This window comes from Myxocyprinus asiaticus, chromosome 3 (assembly GCF_019703515.2).
Source record: "Myxocyprinus asiaticus isolate MX2 ecotype Aquarium Trade chromosome 3, UBuf_Myxa_2, whole genome shotgun sequence".
Lineage (NCBI taxonomy): Eukaryota > Metazoa > Chordata > Actinopteri > Cypriniformes > Catostomidae > Myxocyprinus > Myxocyprinus asiaticus.
The window spans coordinates 8,991,804-9,006,736 of record NC_059346.1 but is presented as its reverse complement, the minus strand read 5'-3'; the positions used below and the strand labels follow the sequence as shown (position 1 = coordinate 9,006,736).

The following is a 14,933-nucleotide window of genomic DNA, read 5'->3' as shown; positions in this document are numbered from 1 at the left end:
AAAAAAGTAAATGGGACACCAATATGTACCCCATTAATAGAGGGTCCCTGAGAACCCATTAGATATAAATGGGTTGGTACGTCACATTCATTCACCTGAGCAGAAAAGCCAGTGATTCCCTGGGAACTTCTCTGTTGAGGAAAAATTTGAGGCCTTCAAAGAGCTTCTTCTGATTGTCTTGCTCCAGCTCGGCCTTCTCCCTCGACTCCATCTTCTCCAGGTCCTCCTGAAATCACAAGTGTATATGAGGATAATGAGGACAAAAGGTCGCCTGGAGTCGTACATGGGTTTCACCATGATGGTTTTTTTCTTTTTATAACCTTCCCTGTGTAACCATAGTAACAGGCTCCCTCAGTGAACATGAAACATGAGAATGAAAGTCCAAAACAACAATTAATCACAGTATAAACTGCTCTCCGAGTTAAACGCTTAATTGAGTCTCGGCTCGTGATGTGTAACTAAAGCATTATAACAATATGATGCTCTTGTGACACGTTATGCCTGTAGTGATCTTGTATTGTGGAAAGTCTTTGTGAAGTCACATAGCTGCATTAATTACGGAGGGTGTGCATGCTTTAGCAAACTGAGAGGAAAAGTTTGCAACAAAACAGCACAACAAAAACACCACTGGTTTGTATAGTTTATTTAAACCTGCTTTAAGAAAAAAAAAAAATAAATAAATAAAAAAACTTAACATCTGAATACACAGCTTTGATTACATTTATTAGTAATGTATTAATATAAAGTCTCAATATTTAGTCATAGTATTCAATCTGAATTTTTTTAATATTACACTTTTATTGTCATTTTAGTTTATACTTTTATTGTACTGTTTTTTTTTTCATGCTTGTTTTAAATATTTTCTGACTACTCTCTGCATTTTGTGTATATTGTGTGCTACACAAATAAAATGTATTTTTGTACATTTATTTTTAATAATAATTATAATATTTTGGGGGATTTTCTCCCCTTTTCTCCCCAATTTGGAATGCCCAATTCCCAATGCGCTCTAAGTTCTCGTGGTGGCGTAGAAACTCCGGGTGGTGGAGGATGAATCTCAGTTTTCTCCGTGTCTGAGACCATCAATCCGCGCATCTTATCACGAGGCTTGTTGAGCGCGTTAATGCGGAGACCTAGCGCATGTGGAGGCTTCATGCTATTCTCCGCGGCATCCATGCACAACTAACCACACGCCCCACCAAGAGCGAGAACCACATTATAGCGACCACGAGGAGATTAACCCAACGTGACTCTATCCACCCTAGCAACCGAGCCAATTGGTTGCTTAGGAAGCCTGACTGGAGTCACTCAGCACACCCTGGAATCAAACTTGCGACTCTAGGTGTGGTAGTCAGCGTCTTTACTTGCTGAATTACCCAGGCCCCCTAATAATAATTATTATTAAATCAATTTAAATTATTCTCTCTCAAAAGTATAAAAGTCTTCTATTTTTATTTATTTTGAGCACAATTTCATTAAGTACATTTAATTTTCTTTACTTAAAGCCCTACAAAAAGTCTTAAGATGGCTATACCATGGTACTGAATGATTACCATCTAAATATACCATATTATTTACACGGTGTTCCAAGATACATCAAATAATACCTTGGTATTACCATGGTAAATGTAAAAAAAAAAAAAAAAAAACAAGTACTACCATAATATATTTAGTAATTTTCTCAGTTCCTTGTTTTAATATAACATTTTTTTTTCATTCTAGTTATTTTTTGTGTGTATTTTTTCATGGTTAATGTACTATGAACTACTCTGAATTTTGTAAATAAAGTTTGCTATACAAATAAAATGTTTTTATTATTATTATCATTACAATTATTAAATGAACTGAAATAGAATTATGTATCGGTTTTAAAGTCCTATTTTTGTCTAAATTCTTAGACCAGTTTTATAAAGTACATTTCATTTTCTGAAATCCCTACAAAAAATTACTGAGAAGGTAAAACCACGCTAATTTGTTATTTATCATGGCACTGAATGATTACCATATTTACCATAGCATTTACATCAGAGGTGTAAAAAAATATTGTATCGTACGTTACGATACAACGCTCTCGATTCAATATAATTTGTACCATAGGATACATAATACATAATTGTGATTAAAACCAAGAAATGCAACATTGAGAACTGCGAAACAGTCTCCTCCCTGGAGAGGCGGCGCTGAGCGCTCACAGGAAAACAGAGCAACTAGTCTACATAGACGAGAGCTAGAAGACCGATGGCAAATGTCAAGTAGATTGTAGCATGACAGCTTGTCGAATTTGCCAAACAACAGTGTCATGTCCTGGTGCTACAGTACATTAAACATGTTTTATTTACGCCAACATCACCGCACAAATCTGTGGATGTTAGGCAGAAACAGCAGCAAGTTGCAATTAACAGCCAGCCTCTCCCAGCCGACACTTAGCATGATCACATGCACAGCAAGACCCTCATAACTATCAAAAAACAGCTAATTAAAAAAAAAAAAAAAACGTCAACGTAAGATACCTGCAATTACATGAGACTTATTATTCTCTGCTTTTGACGTTGAAATGTAAACGGCTATGAGCACAACACTTGCACGCATAGGATGAGCCAATAAGACTGCTAAAGTTTACATTCAAAGTGAAACCGGAAGGGGGTAAAAAAATTACGTGTTGCCCGTTTTTTGCTTAATGTACATATAACGTAAAGCCAGATGTCAAGTTCCTCTGAAGTTCTTTTTTTTTTTTTTCACTAACTGTTGAAAGGAGTTTATTTTCTTTACCACGGTCACCTTTAGCTTGCTCATTGGGAGCTTTAAAACTTTAAGGCATGATTTTCTACAAAGCTGCTCTGAAACGATATGCAGTGTGAAAAGTGCCATTCAAATTAAAATGACTAGAATGTAGACACAGGAAAAACATGAAAATTGTAAAAATCTGCTGATAAATGAAGTGTTGTTGATTAAGTTACTTTATTATAGAGCTCTGCTTTATGTTGCCAATGTCAGACACTGTTGTGTCACTTAAGATTTAAAATACATTTATGTCAAAACCTTGAATAAGTTTAAGCGAAAAACATTTTGGGGCCTTTTTTTTTTATTTTTTTTTTTTATAATCGAATCGTATTGTGAGGCTTCTGTATTATTTCAGGAAATGTGTGTATTGTTACATGCCTAACTTACAAAGTTCCAAGAAACCAAAGAATACCATGGTATTACCATGGTTAATGCCACCTAGCCCCAAAAAACATGGTATTACTATTGTACCATGACCAAAAAACATGGTACTACCATAATATTGTTGGTACTTTTTTTGTGTATACTGACTTGTAGTGCAGAATGTCCAGAGATTATTTTCATCAGGCACAGTAAGTGTTCATAGTAATAAAGACAGCAGTAATTCTCTCACCCCTTCAGCAGGAAAATGATCCAGCACCGTCTCCTCTTCCTCCACTAATGGGACCATACGGGCCAAACTAGCACTCAATGCTGACAGTTTCTGGAGGGAGAATTAGGGAACAGACACATTATTGAACACAATGACATCAACATTAACTTGTGCCAAATGTTATAAAGGAGGAAAAGAGAACATATTGAATTAATCTGTACCTCTGTGTAGCTCTCAGAATCCAGGGCATACTCTTCATCCGACTCTGATTTGAGATTCATCTCGCCTTGACCATCAAGCTAACATGAAACATAAAATAAAACACCAGACTCAATTAAACAAAACCAGTTCTGCTCGGTATCCAAATAGCAACATTGGCAATGGAGTAAGTTTAGGGCTGGACTGCCTGTTTTTAAAGAAATTACATCCTTCACTTTTAATCAGAGCACATACACTGCCTGGCCAAAAAAATGTACCGTTTGGATTTATATAATGGTTATGATCTGGGGTTGTTTCAATTGGTCACGTCTAGGCTCAGCAACGTTATGCGACAGTAAAATGAAGTCAGCTCAGTATCTGAATGTACTGAGTGGCCAAGTAATCCCATTAATTGATGCCAAGATTCATCGGGCTTAAATTGTGGAGTATGAGGAATCATTTTCACACATGAATTGGCCACCACAGAGTCCTGAACTTAACCCCATTGAAAGTCTTTGGGATGTGCTAGAGAAGACTTTACAGAGTGGTTCGACTCTCCCGTCGTCAATACAAGGTCTCAACCTAAAATTTATGTGACTCCGGATGGAAATAAATGTTGTGAGGTTGCATAAGGTTGTCGAAACAATGCCATGACAAATGCACACCGTAATCAAAGCTAAAGGCGGTATTGACGACGGGAGAGTCGAACCACTCCGTAAAGTCTTCTCCAGCACATCCCAAATACTTTCAATGGGGTTAAGGTCAGTACTCTGTGGTGGCCAATTCATGTGTGAAAATGATTCCTCATGCTCCCTGAACCACTCTTTCACAATTTAAGCCCGATGAATCTTGGCACTGTCGTCCAGGAATATGCCCATGCCGTCAGGGAAGAAAAAATCCATTGATGGAATAACCTGGTCATTCAGATACTGAGCCGACTTCATTTTATTGCCGCATAATGTTGCTGAGACTAGACCTGAACAACTGAAGCAACCCCAGATCATACCCATTATTTAAAATCCAAATTGCGACTTTTTTTTTGGCCAGGCAGTATATATACACATTTCTTTAGTGTGCGGTACCTTGGGTGGGTAGACAAGATTGAGAGTCTGGTAAAGGCGGAAGTTGACAAAGCCGAGAAGAGTTGTGTAGAGTTCGGTAAATGTGGCCATCACTCTGTAGTCCACATCTGTAGGGTGCTGAGGAAAGCAGAGACAGGGACATGTTAATACACTGAATTTATTCATCTTATTTTGAACTACCTTTAATAAGACAGACTTTACATCTGGGATGTTCTTCTATGCCAAATGGAACTCGCACGCATAACCTGCATTTAGGTCAGTGGCCTGAACCTATAAAAATAAATCAATAACGTAGCAAACAAACACTATGATACAAATCAATGTTGATATTGATTTTGTCCCCCACTTCAAATATTTATCTTTATTTCCTCCCTGACATAACTGATACACTTTCACAGTCACTCCCATATACATCCTCTTAACTAAGATAACAATCTTACTGTTACTCATGTGAAAATGTTAAAGGGATAGTTCACCAAAAAAAGAAAATTCAGTCAGTGTTTACTCAACCCTGTGCTGTTATAACCATATATGACTGACTCTCTTTTTCTTAACACAAAGGGAGAAATAGTGAAAAAATGTGTGCTCAGTGATGTCATACAATGGCAGTTTATGGTGACTACCTCTTCAAGCTTCAAAAGAATGAAAAGTATAATTCAGAAGTCTAATACATTATTCCATGAGACTCATGATTATTTTGAAAGCATACAATAAGGTTTGGTGAGAAACAAACCAAAATCTACTGTATTTAGTGAAAATGTTCACTGACCGTTGATCTATTGTGCGCGTTCATGGTAAGGCACAAGAGCAACAGTTCATGTAGCTCCCTCGCGACGTTGGGGCTTTCAAGAAAAAACTTTTGTTTATCTAAAAACAGGACCTCCACAGTGATGGTGACAACAGAGCACAACAAACAGAGAACAGAACTTACTAAACATGTTTGAAGAGATTGTAGTCGAAGAATTGATGCATTTCTATGCCCAGCCTTATTTTATTTAAGTTTTTGGACCGGTGCCAGTTTACAGTGGACGGAGTTACGACCACGATGCCAAAAATAGAAAACAAGCGATTGATAGAATATACTGTTGGTTAGGACAAAAACTCTGATTAACATAGAAAATATACCTTTAATTGCATGTCGTTTGCCGTCAGGTTAGGACACATGACTGTGGCTGCCTGTAACCTCCTCTATGTTTCTGTTTGATTTTCAAGTACTCCATTCAAAAAAATAATGCTGGGCATAGAAATGCATCAATTCTTCGACTACAAACTCAGACATGTTTAGTAAGTTCTGTTCTCTGTTTTATTAGACTTCTGAATTATACTTTTGCATTCTTTTGAAGCTTGAAGAGGTAGTCACCTTAAACTGCCATTGTATGACATTCACAATTTTTGTGTTAAGAAAAAGAAAAAATTCATAGGGTTATAACAACACAGGTCTGAGAAAACAATGACTGAATTTTCATTTTTGGGTGAACTAATCCTTTAAAAGGTGCTGTAAGTAATGTTAGTCGTTCTGGAACTTCTGCCACAATTGGCCACTGACTTAGACATGCCCCCCTCTTCCCAACACTCCACCCTCCAAAGACACTGTTGTACGATTGAGAACTTTGTAATCGGAGATGGAGAGCAGAAGCATGTTATCTCAGTTTTATCAAACTTGTCAAAAGCAGCAGTGGCGAGATTTTGTATGACAAACTCACAATTTATTAAAATTTAATAATCTACTTCAACAAGCACACTCTCAGCTTCCTGCTGCCCATATATGGGCTGTCTGAATGACTGCTAGGCAGAAAGCACATCAGGGTTTTATGATTGGCTAAATAAACGTTGCAACATACAGTCACAATTTAGTTTAGAGTCTAGGGGACCATTCAGAACAAACGCATTCTTGTGCTAAAAAGCTAGATGCAGAACAGAACGTAGGTCTCTCAAAATATGTCTGTAGTTCTTTTTAATTTGAAACGTAGCTCTCCTGCAAGAGATGCAGAAAAAAGTCAAAGACATCCGTCTAGCACATGTTTACAAAGAAAAATAATTGAAAAACAGTGCAGATGGATGTAAATATGCATTTGGTGTAAACATCCCACAAAGCAACTTATTCTACATGCAATTCCATTACAAAAAATAAATAAAATAAAAAATAAAGACCTGACACAAGGAATACCATGAGCCCGTTTACATGCACTCCAATATGCAGATAAGTAGATCGACACAGTAGGGAAGTGTTTACATGAGATTTGAAATAATCGAGTTACTCTCTGCTTTTGACATCAAACCATGAAGAGGAATGCACACAACATGTGTATGCACTCTATAAGCTGGTAAGAACGCCGGTTAAGGTGTTTTCGTGCAATGCGAAATCTGGGTAATGGGCAAAAATCTACCCGTGTCGATCGGTTTATTCTTAAGCAGTTTATGACCTGCCTTTCACCGATAAAGGAAAGCTGTTTAATGCATTTGCATGACCACCACACACGTTGACGGCTTAAGCATAATTGGTTTAAGAACGAGCATGTAAATGGGCTATATGACTAGTGATGTAGGTGTGATATCTACATATGTACACACCCATCACCTATCATTTAGGAGACTAACAGAACACTAATTATAGGGATCCCCTTAAGTCACTTGAGGTTAAACACCTTACTCAAGGGCACAATGATGACCGATGATCTTGCTAACTGTTCAGTTCACAGGTTGAGACAAACTGGGATGAAACCGGCTTCCTTTGGGCTTTTCATGTGTAACATTTCAATAGATCAAGAAAAAAAAATACTCAATTGTTTACTAATCTAGCCAATCTAAATATATATTTTATACTCACATCATGGGCAAACTGATACGGTACGATCCATGTGATGGTTTGTCCCAGGACCTCTGCTTGATAGTAAATCCCCTTAATGGAAAGAAAAACCTGAAAGAAATAGAAAATAAAATGGAATTGATTGAATTTTAATGTTTAATTTAAAAGACAATGCAGAATTAATTCTCCATTTGAGAAAGAGAATACAAAATGTTGAACACATTCCATTTTCTGAATTGTAGCAAATCAGCTTACAGTAAAAATTATGATCAACATTGTGTTATCAAGTACACCGATAAGCCACAACATTAAAACCATATGCCTAATATTGTGTAGGTCCCCCTCGTGCAGCCAAAACAGTGCCAACCCGCATCTCAGAATAGCATTAGATAAACGTTTTAATGCAAAGAGGAACTTGACCCTAACCACAGATTTGATTATTATGACTGATAAATGCCCCCCTTTTGTAACCTAATGCCCCTCTCTCTACTAATTTGCTCTCAGTGCCCCCTGGCATCCTTTCAACGTCCCTTGGGGGTGGTACCGCACTCGTTGAGAACCCCTTCTCTAGAATGTGCTCAGAATGGTACCAAAAACAAAAAAATATCCAGTGAGTGGCAGTTCTGCAGACAGAAATGCCTTGTTACTGAGAGAGGTCAACAGAGATTGGTTCAAACTAACATAGTCTACGGTAACTCAGATCCGCTCTGTACAATTGTGGTGAGAAGAATATCATATCAGAATGCTATTCTGTGATGCGGGTTGGTGCTGTTTTAGCGGCACGACGGGGACCTACCCAATATTAGGCAGGTGGTTTTAATGTTGTGGCTGATCCGTGTATAGCAGTACCAAAACATTCATGAACCACTTTTGGGATTAGAGATAAAACTAAAAGGGATTTGCAGGATTGTAATAGAAATGCCCACCCTAAATTAAATACAAATATGGGGTCTGCCAATCGATAACCAATTGAAATCAAATTAATTACATGATGTGCCAAATAATAAATTGAATTAATCGTATACCAATTTTTACAACAAAAAAAAAATCTCACCAAATAAAGGTAATGTAGGATAATTAAAAAATTATACATATAACATATAGGCCAAATAAATACAATAATTCAGATTGATAATACAAATACATTACATAATATTAAGGCAGTAGAGAAGTAAAGCATTCAGACTATACAAAAAGTGGCTTTAAATGTGAAAATATTATTTGTTTTATTTCCATATCATTGAACATAACCCTATCATTGAACTACCGGTACATCCCTCTGCTTGATTTTTAATTGTTGGTCAATGTACTCATGTGTCAGACGGACGCTTTTGGAGCGTCTCACTTCGGTTGCATCACGTCACTAGTTTTCAGAGCCTCTAGTCATAAGCGCAGTGTTTTAAGGACGCTATGTCAAGTAAAACGTAGTTTGAAACTCTGAAAAAATAAAACATCTTGGGTTTCCTGCATTTGGTTGTACTCTGTCCAGCTGTCAAGCGCAAGAGCGCTCATCTGTGAAAGGTTGTGCTATCTGCTCGTTGATTTGACGAGGAGTGTTGCCTGTACAGCTGGAGCGCTGACTACCCCCTACTGCATCAAGGTAGTATAACAAGCTTAAATTTCTTTGATGGTAGGACCATTCCTTATAACAGAATTTACATACAGGGCATGATTAACTGCGCTACCTTTTTTTTTTTTTTTTTTTTTTTTTACACGTTATTTTCGTATAATTAAATCACACTAAATTAACACGTTAAATCGACAACCCTAATAAAAATTAATAATAAAAAAATGCATTAAATAGTAATCTTATAAAAATAAAAAAGTTGAATAAGAGAATGTACAATCATCTGGTCATTATTGCTTAATTAACCTAGATCAGGACCACTACTCATTGCTTATTACAAAGCTAATTACCAAATAAAGAAATAAATGCACATTAAATACTAAAAGAGAAAAGACTAGGTGTGCTACAAAGGTATCAAAAAAGTATAGCCACTGGTGCTCACTGGAAAAATGGGTAACAAATTCTTGAAAAAACAAATCCAAGGCTAAAATAAAACGAAGCTCAAAATGGGAGAGGGCGAACACAAATATGCCATTCGTACTTCCAATTTGGTATATCCAATGACAAAACGTCATAAGGAAGCTGGCCATTGCAGTGATAGCTCCCTTCGAGTGACAGGAATAGAATCAATAAACATCTACTTCAACGAGAAACTTTTTGGATGTATACACACCGTGCCACTACGTTACCTGGTGTTAATGAAAAAATAGATTTTACCTCTATTTTTGTAGGTTCCTACAAATATTGATATGAATTAACATATATGAATGTAATTTTTTGCTTCATCTGAGTGTTTGGCAAACCTGCAGCTAGTTCGTGAACCACTCCCTCTTGATCAGTTGATTATGTTTTCACCAATGGCTATTCTATAAGTCTAAAGTCTATATATTGAGCCTCTTTGTACTAGGGAACTGTACCCTGATGAAGGCTTCTTTAGCCGAAATGCGTTGGCCATTTTAGAGTTGTAGCCCAGTTAAATAAAGGCTTTTTAATTCATATCACGTGAGTGCCTTGGATTTTTCTTTTTTCAAGTACATTAAATACTGATTTGAGCTGAAATCATTTGATTACCAGTGTGTGAGAAGAGACAAGAGACATGAAACTGGCACAGTGTAGGAAATGGCCAAGGGTCATTATACAGTTTAGTGGTCTGTAGAAAGCTGCTATTGACCAATAAATATTTAGTATTATTATCTGTGATAACATGAAGTTCTTGTGAATTTCATTATAGATATTTATTGGAAAGCTAACCCTAGTTCAAATCTCAAGGGGGATTTCATACAAATATTGTAAGGTTTGGCTGTACTACAGAACTAGCAAGGATTAGACAGCATGCAAATCATTTTAGAAGTGTCTTTTTTCATAGCATGTGCCCGTTCACTTTACCTTTCTCAGGGAGCGTGAGGAGATAATGTAATTCATCCACTCCACGCTGAGTCTCCGGCACAGTTGAATTGTCTGAACATGGCATTTTCCTGTGCGGGCAAACGTAGAGAACAGGAAACACATAGAGAGGGCATCATCCACATCCCGGAGGGCATCAATGAATGTCGGATATCTGGCAAAAACAAACTTATTTCAGAAACAGTATAGGAAGAGGAGATAGTCAATGGATTTGAAAAATACTCAACATGGCAGCTACAGGGAAGGATTAAATGATTTTATTTTGAGAATGTGCATGTACACCAAAAATTAAAAAAAAGTTTTATTTTTTATGTGATAAGAGCTAAAGCAGTTTGGTGATTTCATATTATTGAAACAACAGCATAGCCAACAGTTTTAGAGATTCGTTCAAGAAGATAGGAGCTGTACTTGCATGTCTAGAAAATAGCTGCCCGAGATGGCTGCTAAGTGAGCCGACTTGCTCCAATGAGGACTTTGCATATTTAAATCTTCGATTCAATTTCAATTCACAAGCCCTTGATTTGATTCGGATTTCGATTCATATATACAGTACTGTATATATTTCAGTTATAATGTCCATTTGCTTGCATTTGAAATAAATTATTTTCCAGCTAATACTGTTAATTATACAGGGGACCTTCTATCTAGGTACATTACGAAATTTTATTAAATTGTATTTGCTTTTCATCTTTTTGGTCATATTTAAGCTTTTTCAAAATGTACAAATCCATGTATTCCATCTATAAATAGGATTATTATATTGCATATATTTTGTTACAGGTGTATTGTTTAATGCATAATTTATACTTTACAACGGTTTACATTGATTTGTAGAAAATGTGCAAAAACTCAGTACCGTCTCTTTAAGAAAACCGGCAATTCTGTAAAGCGCATCTGTAGATGGACATGAATGGCATCTTTTCCTCATCCGTGCAATTCATGATTAGTATTAAATGCTTACGTTTTGTTGTTTCTGATCAATAATTGACTAAAGAACAGAAAGGGTATTAAAAGAGACATTATTTGATTAAACTGATTGCGTGGATCTCATCTTTGGACGTGCAGAATGGGTCAAATCAAACTTTAACTCTCAACACGCAGTGAAAGGATGCTGAACTTCTTCACCACTATACTACTAAATCCCTGGTGAGTGAAATCTAAGTTTACCAGCCAGTGGCTAATCACAGACATTTTTAGTCACATAACACAAAATGTGGTCTCATATGCGATTGATTTGTAGAGAGTTGTGCATATAGTAAAAGATCGATCTTGGGATTTAAGAACTAATATAGAGATCATTCAAATTAAGATCATGATGCATCCGAAAATCAATATTTTTACTCAGTCCTATTTTCATCAAGTCTTTTTCATAATCCATCTTGCCAGAATCACCTTATGCCCATACTTTCAGCACTGTAACATGCTTCAAATGTACATGCAGTAATAAAAGATTTGCGTAATTATTAAATCCTGTACACATACCTACTATTTTTTTTAAATTATGCATCGATTCAATAGTACATGCCTTTAACAGTTGACTTTTTAAACAGTGAAATATCTAACATAATTACAGCACTAAGAACAAACATTTTTGAGTTACCAGCTAACATTATTTAGTTGATTTTGTAGGACATGTCATAATTAACTACAAACTTGACTTTGATTGTTTAAATAAAATAGTTGTCACATAATTGCAACAAAATCCAAGTCAAGTCTGATACTGCTAGGGATGTGGTACTGTGGTTGAATAATCGACAAGTCATCCAACAAGTGACTAGTCGATTAGTGGGGTCGAATGCTAACATGAATATTTTTAGTGGTGGTGGTTTTAATGGGAGAAGCAATTCTCAAATAAAAGACGCAAGTTGGAGAGCGTTTTTGCATGGTGATAGCTTGCTGTGCTCTTTTCTGACTTTGTTGCACTTTAATATCATGAAGTAACACACTGACAACAATTGATGTCTCGTCATGAACAGAAACACTCCCCTCCAAATCCAAACATAAGTGGTCACGGGAGATGCATTTAAGTGACCAGGTGTAAACAAAAGTCCAAACATCCCACCAACTAGTTGGTAGTTTTGCACATCCCTGAATGGTGCATTGTAATATGTAGTCAAATCCATATCTCTGATAATCACAGTAAATTAATCTAGTCTGTGTTTTGAAACAAAAGCATCTTCCAAGACAATTAAAGTAACATATTCTTTCATCTGATTTTAAGAATTCACCTGTCTCTACCCGCACTCATAAATGTGTCTGGACACAAATAAACAGTTGCTTATCACATAATGTCTAGACACACAATAAACATGTTAAATGATTACTTCATCCAAAAATGAATTATCAACATTTACTTACCCTCATATCAACACTCCTTATTCAGTGGAACACAAGAAGAGACATTTTGAAGAATAGTGATGCAGTTTTCTTTTACATTAAATGAAAGTGAACTGAGACTGTCAGTCTGCCTAACATCTCCTTTTGTATTCCACAGAAAAAAGAAATAAAGTCATACAGGTTTGGGACAACATGATGGTGAGTAAATGACAAAAAATTATTTTTGGGTGAACTATAACTATTGCTGGGTCAGAAAGATAAAGGGCGCTCTCTGCTGTTCACAGACATAACCAAGTCTGGTCTTACCTCTCTTTAATGATGTGGTCCAGTTTGTATCCAGGCTTGTTCTCTCTGAGTCTCTCCACTCCACTCCACTCAGCCTTGCCATATGCTTTCCGCAGTTTACGCACAAAAATCTATATCAAGAAATATACAGTGAACTCACGTATTGCCTCTGTGTGATCATTAGATTATTGTTCATTCAAGACCCCCTAAAATGTTGGCTTTTAATCCATGTCTATTAGTTTTGAGGCCATCTATAAACTGGTGTACGCCTGAAAGTTGACAAAACACATTTTTAGCAGATAAACTCATTTCAAATTCACAACCTTTCTCTTAAGGTAAATGGACGAAATATAATGATCACTCTTGCACTCAGGGGCATATACATTTTTTCCTCTCTAGAATGAACTCCCCAATGGGAAATTCAACTGACTAGCAATTAGGGTTGCACAGATATATATTGGATGCCGATATTTATCGGCCAATTATTGACCAAATTAAAACCATCGGCATATTGGTTATAAGTTTGAAAACGCTGAAATGAAAAAATGGTGGTTGACTTATAATTAATTCATAATTAGGGCTGACATAAATTGTCATTCGTGTCGGCACTAATGATGTCTGGCTTCGCCAGTCAGAGATCACTAGAGATAATGTTAAAGAGGTGTGTGAAGTTGCAAAAGCAATGTCAGACACCGTAATATGCTCTGGGCCCCTCTCATCATGCTCGACGTGGTGAGAAGGTTTATAGTAGATCAGTGTCACTGAATGGCTGGATGTCAGAGTGGTGTCCAGAGAATAGCATAGGATTTATAGACAATTGGAAGAGGTTTTTGGGGTAGACCTTCCTGCTAAAGAGAGACGGACTCCATCCCTCCAGGGAAGGTGCCACTCTCCTCTCTAGTAATTTGGCTCATAGTCTTAATAGTGATAGTATTTGACTAACTGGGGCCCAGGTAAAGGAGGCAGACAGACTGGCTAAACCAGACGTCTTCTAGCTGCCTTGCGACGTCACACAGATCACATAAACTACAACACGTAGAGACTACATCATCTATATATCATCATATAGAGACTGTGTCTGTTCCCCAAACTACCAAACACAAACCCCTCACTAAATCATTTAGAAAAAATTTAATTAAGATGAAACTTAAGAAAAAAAAAAAAAAGATTTTTTTTTTTTTTTATAAACATCATATAAAGTTAGGGCTACTAAACATTAGATCTCTTCCAACCAAAGCACTAATTTTAAATGAAATTATTACAGATCATAGTTTGGATGCACTCTGACCTGGCTTAAGCTTGATGAATATATTGGTTTAAATAAGTCTACTCCCCCAGGTTATTGTTATAAACATGAGCCATATCTGAAGGGTCGAGGAGGTGGTGTTGCAACAATTTAAAATGATGATTTTGGTGTTACTCAGAGGACAGGATATAAGTTTAAGTCTTTTGAACTAATAATCCTTAATGTGACACTGTCAGATATAAATAAAAAGTCTCTGTCATCTTTTGCCCTTGCTACAGTATATAGATCACCCGGGCCGTATTCTGATTTCCTTGGTGACTTTGCAAATTTTCTATCAGATCTAGTAGTAACTGTGGATAGAGCTTTAATTGTTGGTGACTTCAACATTCACTTAGATAATGAAAATGACACATTGGGATTAGCATTTATCGATATTCTCAACTCTCTTGAAGTCAGACAAAATGTGACAGGACCAACTCATCTCCATAATCATTTGCTAGATTTAATTCTGTCATATGGAGTTGATGTTGATACTACAGAAATTCTACCGCAGAGCGATGACATCTCAGATTAGGGATGCCACTTTTTCTCTTCCGATCCGATATCGGAAGCTCTTTTTCAGTTCTGCCCACAAA

At 36.6% G+C, this 14,933-nt stretch overlaps 1 protein-coding gene across 1 annotated transcript in view; it reads right to left on the bottom strand.

The window, feature by feature from the left end:
• The window catches only part of pes (pescadillo), a 33,152-nt gene that overhangs the window by 6,024 nt on the left and 12,195 nt on the right, over window positions 1-14,933 (bottom strand). The window contains exons 4-10 of the mRNA XM_051679974.1: window positions 13,074-13,183; window positions 10,413-10,584; window positions 7,481-7,570; window positions 4,654-4,770; window positions 3,595-3,672; window positions 3,395-3,484; window positions 96-226 (exon numbers count right to left, since the gene is read on the bottom strand). Of these exons, the coding sequence (XP_051535934.1) occupies window positions 96-226; window positions 3,395-3,484; window positions 3,595-3,672; window positions 4,654-4,770; window positions 7,481-7,570; window positions 10,413-10,584; window positions 13,074-13,183 (788 nt within the window). The remainder of the gene's footprint in view (window positions 1-95; window positions 227-3,394; window positions 3,485-3,594; window positions 3,673-4,653; window positions 4,771-7,480; window positions 7,571-10,412; window positions 10,585-13,073; window positions 13,184-14,933) is intronic.